This window comes from Entelurus aequoreus, linkage group LG12 (genome assembly GCF_033978785.1).
Source record: "Entelurus aequoreus isolate RoL-2023_Sb linkage group LG12, RoL_Eaeq_v1.1, whole genome shotgun sequence".
NCBI classification, from domain to species: domain Eukaryota; kingdom Metazoa; phylum Chordata; class Actinopteri; order Syngnathiformes; family Syngnathidae; genus Entelurus; species Entelurus aequoreus.
Genome location: NC_084742.1, coordinates 68,459,312 through 68,469,311, shown reverse-complemented (window position 1 = coordinate 68,469,311; position 10,000 = coordinate 68,459,312). Strand labels below are relative to the sequence as shown.

Genomic DNA, 10,000 nt, shown 5'->3' with positions numbered 1-10,000 from the left:
ATAAACATCTATGTGTTTGTTGAATAAACATCTATTTGTTTGTTAAATAAACATCTATGTGTTTGTTAAATAAACATCTATTTGTTTGTTAAATAAACATCTATTTGTTTGTTAAATAAACATCTATGTGTTTGTTAAATAAACATCTATTTGTTTGTTAAATAAACATCTATGTGTTTGTTAAATAAACATCTATGTGTTTGTTAAATAAACATCTATGTGTTTGTTAAATAAACATCTATTTGTTTGTTAAATAAACATCTATTTGTTTGTTAAATAAACATCTATGTGTTTGTTAAATAAAAGAAGCGTAGTTTGCTGTAGTTTTAGTGACATCCTGCAAAGACGCTCGTTAAGAAACTCTGTGCTGTTTTTGGGAATGGAAGCCTTTAAAGGCTGAACTACTAAATACATGCCAGAGAATTCCAATGATTCTAAACTGTAGTTTGTATTGGTCTGTCGGAAAAAATCTTTTATTATTATTTTTGTTTTACAAAAAGCTATTTCTATATGTGATTTTCAATTTGTATCACATCTGACTCAGCCTGTCACAATATATACTTTTTTTTTTTATAACAAACCAATACATAATAAAACACCTATCATTTGACTTCCAAACACAAACAATCATCACATTCTCACAGCTGCTCCTGATTCACTTTTTTGAAAAAAAAAAAAAAAAAAAAAAAAAAAAAAAATTCCGAAGCATCTTCAATGTTTTTGCCTTTTAAAAAACGTCCAAAAAGTCAACATCATGATGTCATTTTCTTAAGGCGGGGGTCGGCAACCCGCGGCTCTATGCGGCTCTTTAGCGCCGCCCTAGTGGCTTTCTGGAGATTTTTCAAAAATGTATGAAGAATGGAAAAAGATGAGGGGAAAAAAAAAAATCTATTTTTTTGTTTTAGTATGGTTTCTGTAGGAGGACAAACATGACACAAACCTCCCTAATTGTTATAAAGCACACTGTTTATATTAAACATGCTTCACTGATTCGAGTATTTGGCAAGCGCCGTTTTGTCCTACTAATTTTGGCGGTCCTTGAACTCACCTTAGTTTGTTTACATGTATAACTTTCTCCGACTTACTAGGACGTGTTTTGTGCCACTTCTTTTTCTGTCTCATTTTGTCCACCACACTTTTAAAGGCCTACTGAAAGCCACTACTAGCGACCACGCAGTCTGATAGTTTATATATCAATGATGACATCTTAACATTGCAACACATGCCAATACGGCCGGGTTAACTTATAAAGTGACATTTTAAATCTCCCGGGAAATATCCGGCTGAAACGTCGCGGTATGATGACGTATGCGCGTGACGAAGTCAGAGTAACGGAAGTTATGGTACCCCGTAGAATCCTATACAAAAAGCTCTGTTTTCATTTCATAATTCCACAGTATTCTGGACATCTTTTGCAGTTTTTTTTAATGAACAATGAAGGCTGCAAAGAAGACAGTTGTAGGTGGGATCGGTGTATTAGCAGCGGACTACAGCAACACAACCAGGAGGACTTTGTTGGAGCGCTAGCCGCGCTAGCCGCCGACTTCACCTTGACTTCCTACGTCTCCGGGCCGCCAAACGCATCGGGTGAAGTCCTTCGTCCTTCTGTCGATCGCTGGAACGCAGGTGAGCACGGGTGTTGATGAGCAAATGAGGGCTGGCTGGCGTAGGTGGAGAGCTAATGTTTTTAGCATAGCTCTGTGCAGTCCGGTTGCTAAGTTAGCTTCAATGGCGTCGTTAGCACAGCATTGTTAACCTTCGCCAGCCTGGAAAGCATTAACCGTGTATTTACATGTCCACGGTTTAATAGTATTGTTGATTTTCTATCTATCCTTCCAGTCAGGGGTTTATTTCTTTTGTTTCTATATGCAGTTAAAGCAAGATGCTATCACGTTAGCTCGTAGCTAAAGCATTTCGCCGATGTATTGTCGTGGAGATAAAAGGCACTGAATGTCCATTTCGCGTTCTCGACTCTCATTTTCAAGAGGATATAGTATCCGAGGTGGTTTAAAATCTGCTATTCCCGTTTAAATAAAAACAAATAATTTCAGTAGGCCTTTAACGTTGTGCATGAGTGCACAAAGGTGAGTTTTGTTGATGTTATTGACTTGTGTGGAGTGCTAATCAGACCTATTTGGTCACTGCATGACTGCAAGCTAATCGATGCTAACATGCTACTTAGGCTAGCGATATGTACATATTGCATCATTATGCCTCATCTGTAGCTATATTTGAGCTCATTTAGTTTCCTTTAAGTCCTCTTAATTCAATTTATATCTCATGCTTTTAATTTTTTGCGGCTCCAGACAGATTTGTTTTTGTATTTTTGGTCCAATTTGGCTCTTTCAACATTTTGGGATCAAGCCCTTAAGACCGACCCCTGTCTTAAGGGCTTGATTTGTTTTCCTGTAATAAAAAAGTGAGCGTGTTGATGCTTCTTTTTGTGTACGTGCCTCCACTTGGACTTGTAGCGCTTGCATCTCGCATGTGTGTGTGTTTGACCCCCCCCCCCCCCCCCCCAAGTGCACTAATCCAGGACAATATGTGGCAACATCTCCCGTGTACAGTGCACTAATCCAGGACAATATGTGGCAACATCTGCCTCTGCGACCCTCGCCATTGACCCTCTTTAAGCCTCACACAATTCCTTCCTGTGCGTCTAAATAAGTCTACCTCCTCACTTTGGGTGGATCATATCAATCACATCAGCAGCGGCAGACTAATAGCGTCTAATGCACAATGTCACACTCATCCCCCGCAGATTAAAAGTCCACGCGCATGGCCTTGAACAACATGCAGGACTTAAAAGCTGCCATTGAGAGGGACTTCTATCCAGCAGGAGATTAGGACATATTTCCAGGAACGCCACACCACTCAGAGACGCTTTTCTCTTTCTCTGCCCGCGTTATTGTGGCGTTCCATGAGGGTCCTCCTTTTTATTCACACATACAATCTGGGAGGGAAAATGGCCGAGTTCTTTCAGATTGGTGCGCTGTAAGCGTCACGGACGTTCAATCAGTCACCACAAATACACCTTTTTCAGCTCAGATAGCTTGCAGTGCACTTTTCCACCACTTGTGGCAGTAATGACAATATTAAAATCATTAAAACAATTATTACGCGCAAAAATGATGACCAAAGTGGTGAAGCTGTATTTTCATTTGCACTTTCATTCTATTGACAGTTTGATTAAGAAACATTCATTCTAAATGTAGTTGATATAATGAGAAGTACTGTGATAATATGATAAGTACCGTGACAATAATGATAAGTACTGTGATAATAATGATAAGTACAGTGATAATAATGATAAGTAGTGTGATAATAATGATAAGTACCGTGATAATAATGATAAATACCGTGACAATAATGATAAGTACCGTGATAATAATGATAAGTACCGTGATAATAATGATAAGTACCGTGATAATAATGATAAGTACCGTGATAATAATGATAAGTAGTGTGATAATAATGATAAGTACCGTGATAATAATGATAAGTAGTGTGATAATAATGATAAGTACCGTGATAATAATGATTAGTGTGATAATAATGATAAGTAGTGTGATAATGATGATAAGTACCGTGATAATAATGATAAGTAGTGTGATAATAATGATAAGTACCGTGATAATAATGATAAGTACCGTGATAATAATGATAAGTAGTGTGATAATAATGATAAGTAGTGTGATAATAATGATAAGTACTGTGATAATAATGATAAGTACCGTGATAATAATGATAAGTACCGTGATAATAATGATAAGTACCGTGATAATAATGATACGTACTGTGATAATAATGATAAGTAGTGTGATAATAATGATAAGTACCGTGATAATAATGATAAGTAGTGTGATAATAATGATAAGTACTGTGATAATAATGATAAGTACCGTGATAATAATGATAAGTACCGTGATAATAATGATAAGTAGTGTGATAATAATGATAAGTACTGTGATAATAATGATAAGTACCGTGATAATAATGATAAGTAGTGTGATAATAATGATAAGTACTGTGATAATAATGATAAGTACTGTGATATTAATGATAAGTAGTGTGATAATAATGATAAGTACTGTGATAATAATGATAAGTACCGTGATAATAATGAGAAGTACCGTGATGATAATGATAAGTAGTGTGATAATAATGATAAGTACCGTGATAATAATGATAAGTAGTGTGATAATAATGATACGTACCGTGATAATAATGATAAGTACCGTGATAATAATGATAAGTACCGTGATAATAATGATAAGTAGTGTGATAATAATGATAAGTACTGTGATAATAATGATAAGTACCGTGATAATAATGATAAGTAGTGTGATAATAATGATAAGTACCGTGATAATAATAATAAGTAGTGTGATAATAATGATAAGTACCGTGATAATAATGATAAGTACCGTGATAATAATGATAAGTAGTGTGATAATAATGATACGTACTGTGATAATAATGATAAGTCCTGTGATGATAATGATAAGTACCGTGATAATAATGATAAGTACTGTGATAATAATGATAAGTACTGTGATAATAATGATAAGTAGTGTGATAATAATGATAAGTACCGTGATAATCATGATAAGTAGTGTGATAATAATGATAAGTACCGTGACAATAATGATAAGTACCGTGATAATAATGATAAGTAGTGTGATAATAATGATACGTACTGTGATAATAATGATAAGTCCTGTGATAATAATGATAAGTACCATGATAATAATGATAAGTACTGTGATAATAATGATAAGTAGTGTGATAATAATGATAAGTACTGTGATAATAATGATAAGTACCGTGATAATAATGATAAGTACCGTGATAAGTAGTGTGATAATAATGATAAGTACCGTGATAATATTGATAAGTAGTGTGATAATAATGATAAGTAGTGTGATAATAATGATAAGTACCGTGATAATAATGATAAGTACCGTGATAATAATGATAAGTAATGTGATAATAATGATAAGTACCGTGATAATAATGATAAGTAGTGTGATAATAATGATAAGTAGTGTGATAATAATGATAAGTACCGTGATAATAATGATAAGTACCGTGATAATAATGATACGTACTGTGATAAAAATGATAAGTCCTGTGATAATAATGATACGTACCGTGATAATAATGATAAGTACTGTGATAATAATGATTAGTGTGATAATAATGATAAGTACCGTGATAATAATGATAAGTACTGTGATAATAATGATAAGTACCGTGATAATAATGATAAGTACTGTGATAATAATGATAAGTACCGTGATAATAATGATACGTACTGTGATAATAATGATAAGTCCTGTGATAATAATGATAAGTACCGTGATAATAATGATAAGTACTGTGATGATAATGATAAGTAGTGTGATAATAATGATAAGTACCGTGATAATAATGATAAGTACCGTGATAATAATGATAAGTAGTGTGATAATAATGATAAGTACTGTGATAATAATGATAAGTAGTGTGATAATAATGATAAGTAGTGTGATAATAATGATAAGTACCGTGATAATAATGATAAGTACTGTGACAATAATGATAAGTACCGTGATAATAATGATAAGTAGTGTGATAATAATGATAAGTACCGTGATAATAATGATAAGTAGTGTGATAATAATGATACGTACTGTGATAATAATGATAAGTCCTGTGATAATAATGATAAGTACCGTGATAATAATGATAAGTACTGTGATAATAATGATAAGTAGTGTGATAATAATGATAAGTAGTGTGATAATAATGATAAGTACCGTGATAATAATGATAAGTACTGTGATAATAATGATAAGTACCGTGATAATAATGATAAGTACCGTGATAATAATGATAAGTACCGTGATAATAATGATAAGTACTGTGATAATAATGCTAAGAGTGATCATTTTGCTCACAATAACCACAATACGACATTTTTATATCGTTACATCCCCAGTCATTTATATTTGGTTATAACTTATTTATAAGTTAGAATTGTTGAATACAATTCAAATGAAGAGTAAGATGACAAATTCACTGGGCCCCGGGCCCCTGTGTAGTGGAAAAGTTGGGCCCCGACGTCAAAAAGGTTAAGACCCCCTGACTTTATTATAATAAGAACTTTTCAATGATGTATAGCATAGCATGTATACCATCTGATAAGGTACACTATGGATTATGGTCATGATCAATCAGAACGTGTTGCTATGGCGACCTAAAGGTAAAAAAAACAAACAAAAAAAAGCAGGAGAAGTATCACATGAATAAATCCTCCCATATTTAGACTTTTAGTACAAAGCCCTAATCTCAATGTGTGTGTGTGTGTGTGTGTGTGTGTGTGTGTGTGTGTGTGCGTGTGTGTGAGAGTGTGTGTGTGTGTGAGTGTGTGTGTGTGTGTGTGTGTGTGTGCGTGTGTGTGAGAGTGTGTGTGTGTGTGAGAGTGCGTGTGTGTGAGTTTTTTAGCGCTTGGTGGACAAAGCCGAGATTTTAAGTGCGGCGGCAGAACATTGCGGAACATATGGACCACTGGATTGAAGAAGTGATCTGAGGACATCACTCACACACACACACACACACACACACACACACACACACACACACACACACACACACACACACACACACACACACACACACACACACACACACACACACACACACACACACACACACACACACACACACACACACACGAGTCCTAATGAAATCAACAATGGCGCAGGGAAACGTTTACCCACAGCGTGGTGATGTTTCCCTGCAGTGGCCAACATACACTATGTAAGGGCGGGCGTGTCACACCTGTGACACACACACCTGTGTGTCACAGGTGTGTGTGTCACAGGTGTGTGTGTCACAGGTGTGTCACGCGCTCTCTGCGTCAACTTTGACCCACATTAAGTGTACATAAAAGTATATGCAGCAGGTGTGTATTCTATGCACTGTGTGTGTGTGTGTGTGTGTGTGTGTGTGTGTGTGTGTGTGTGTGTGTGTGTGTGTGTGTGTGTGTGTGTGTGTGTGTGTGTATAATTGGACATTAAGAGTGTGTGAAAGTTTACTTTGGTGACGACCTTCTTAAAGTTGTGTAACCAATCAGAAATATCAAGCAGCTAAAATGCAGCAAACATGAATAAGTGGGAAGAGTGTTGGACATTTTTCCCATCATGCTTTGTAATGGATTTAAATTAGTGTCATTCAGATTTTTTTTATGGTGTGTGGATGTTTATTTTTTTATGTTTGTTTGTCCCATCTAGACCATGTCTGTGTGCATTTAGTATTGGTTCGATTAAAAAAAATTTTTTTACACCATGACTAGGGAAGGTTGTTTGCATTGGGTCATGTAAATAAATCTTCTGCTTCAGACCTTTCAAAAGCAAGATAAATTGTCATAGAAATAATCTTCTGACGATGATAAACACGCCTTTAATTTGACTTTCTCAAAGTAAATTCTCCCTATGGCCAGGTTCCCCAAGTAGAGCCACTGGACATCTTACTAGTTCAGACACCCCTGCACTGGGGGTTCCCCAAGTAGAGCCACTGGACATCTTACTAGTTCAGACACCCCTGCACTGGGGGTGGTAGAGCCACTGGACATCTTACTAGTTCAGACACCCCTGCACTGGGGGTACCAGAAGTAGAGCCACTGGACATCTTACTAGTTCAGACACCCCTGCACTGGGGGTACCCCAAGTAGAGCCACTGGACATCTTACTAGTTCAGACACCCCTGCACTGGGGGTTGTAGACCCACTGGACATCTTACTAGTTCAGACACCCCTGCACTGGGGGTGCCCCAAGTAGAGCCACTGGACATCTTACTAGTTCAGACACCCCTGCACTGGGGGTGGTAGAGCCACTGGACATCTTACTAGTTCAGACACCCCTGCACTGGGGGTAGTAGACCCACTGGACATCTTACTAGTTCAGACACCCCTGCACTGGGGGTAGTAGACCCACTGGACATCTTACTAGTTCAGACACCCCTGCACTGGGGGTAGTAGACCCACTGGACATCTTACTAGTTCAGACACCCCTGCACTGGGGGTACCGGAAGTAGAGCCACCGTACATCTTACCTGGAGCTGAAGGGGTCCCAGGCCTGGCGTGGTGGCAGCCATTGTTGTGGGTATGAGCTGGAGTGGGTAGGGGTCACCTGTGGACAGAAGTGTTGAGAAGATGTCATCATTTAACAGGAACATGACAAAAATCTTGTTTTTCTGCGTCTTTTTTTTTTTTTTTTTTTTTGTCTCAAGGTCCCTCCCATCTAGACCTGAGTCTGTCAGAGCTTGCCTTTGTGTGCCAGGACCTGATTGGGTCTTCTTCCCTAAGACCGTGCCACAAAGAGCACGAGGTAATGAAGTCCTCCTGCTGCATTGTCACCCTCATGTCCTCTCTTCATGGACTTCATTCCAATGATGCTACTTGTATGTTGCAGCCATGTCAGACTCTACTGTCTCCTGATAAACAGGCTTCAAGGAAAATAATAATAACAAATATAGAGAGTTCCTATTATTATAAATGTATTTAATGACTTCATGCTGAATGGAAAGGTCCCATTATTCGGGGGTACCTGAAGTGGTGCACACCCTCATTGATCAAGATATGGAGAAAAAAAGGGGTGAAATAATAAGAAAAGGTGGAAGCAAAGTGTGGATTAATAGTGATTGTGCAAAAGTGCAGATAGGCTTGGCTGCAATTACTCGGCTGGAATGTACTTTAATTGTCATGCAAAGTTGGCGAGAATGTGAGCGGAATTAAGTAAGACTGAAAAAGTGCTGATTCACTGTCAACTTCAAAGAATGTGAGCAAGTGCACATTACTTCCTCGTAACTTCCCATATAATAATACAACTCTCACTTGTACTTAGGAGTATTTAGAGCAGAGGTGTCCTAACTTTTTCACTTGGGGGCCGCGTTGAGCTAAAAAAAAAACATGGCCGGGGGCCGAAAGCCGATTGATGTAATGTAACTATTTATATATATATATATAATATATATATATATATATATATATATATATATATATATATATATATATATGTATATATATATATATATATATATATATATATATATATATATATATATATACATGTATGTATATATGTATATGCATACACTGTATTTGTATATATATATATATATATGTAGATATATACATGTATGTATTTGTGTGTGTACATATTATGGTAATATGATGGATATACAATACAACTAATGGATATAAAATTAATATAATTGTATATTGATTATATGAAAGTTGGACTCCTACATTGTTTACTTCCATGACAACCGTCTTAAAAGTTTTGTAACCAATCAGAAATATCAAGCAGCTAAAATGAGAGTTTTTGCATTTTTCCCATCATGCATTGCAGGGGATTTAAATGGGTGTACATTTGAATTATGTGTTGTGGATGGACGTTTTTTCTAATATTCACAAAGTTCAGTGAGCAGGTTGTGTTGTGTGTGTGTGTGTGTGTGTGTGTGTGTGTGTGTGTGTGTGTGTGTGTGTGTGTGTGTGTGTGTGTGTGTGTGTGTGTGTGTGTGTGTGTGTGTGTGTGTGTGTGTGTGTGTGTGTGTGTGTGTGTGTGACCATGTGTGTGTTGGCCTTTATGTTAGCTGCATTTTTAGCACCATGACTAGGGAAGGTTATTTGGATTGGGTCATATATATATATATATAAAAATACTGTGCTGTGTAAACTCCCAATTACAATTCACGGTCATTAGCCTGAATTACTCATATAATCTTTCCCATCATGCATTGCAGGGGATTTAAATGGGTGTAAATTTGAATTATGTGTTGTGGATGGACATTTTCTAATATTCACAAAGTTCAGTGAGCAGGTTGTGTTGTGCGTGTGTGTGCGTGTGTGTGTGTGTGTGTGTGTGTGTGTGTGTGTGTGTGTGTGTGTGTGTGTGTGTGTGTGTGTGTGTGTGACCATGTGTGTGTTGGTCTTTATGTTAGCTGCATTTTTAGC

General features: G+C 36.8%; 1 protein-coding gene across 6 annotated transcripts in view; it reads right to left on the bottom strand.

The window, feature by feature from the left end:
* sox5 (SRY-box transcription factor 5) overlaps window positions 1-10,000 on the bottom strand; it is an 863,129-nt gene that overhangs the window by 52,380 nt on the left and 800,749 nt on the right. For all 6 annotated transcript variants that reach the window (XM_062066517.1, XM_062066520.1, XM_062066521.1 and 3 more), the window contains one exon: window positions 8,098-8,174. In XM_062066517.1, coding sequence (XP_061922501.1) covers window positions 8,098-8,174 — 77 coding nt within the window. The remainder of the gene's footprint in view (window positions 1-8,097; window positions 8,175-10,000) is intronic.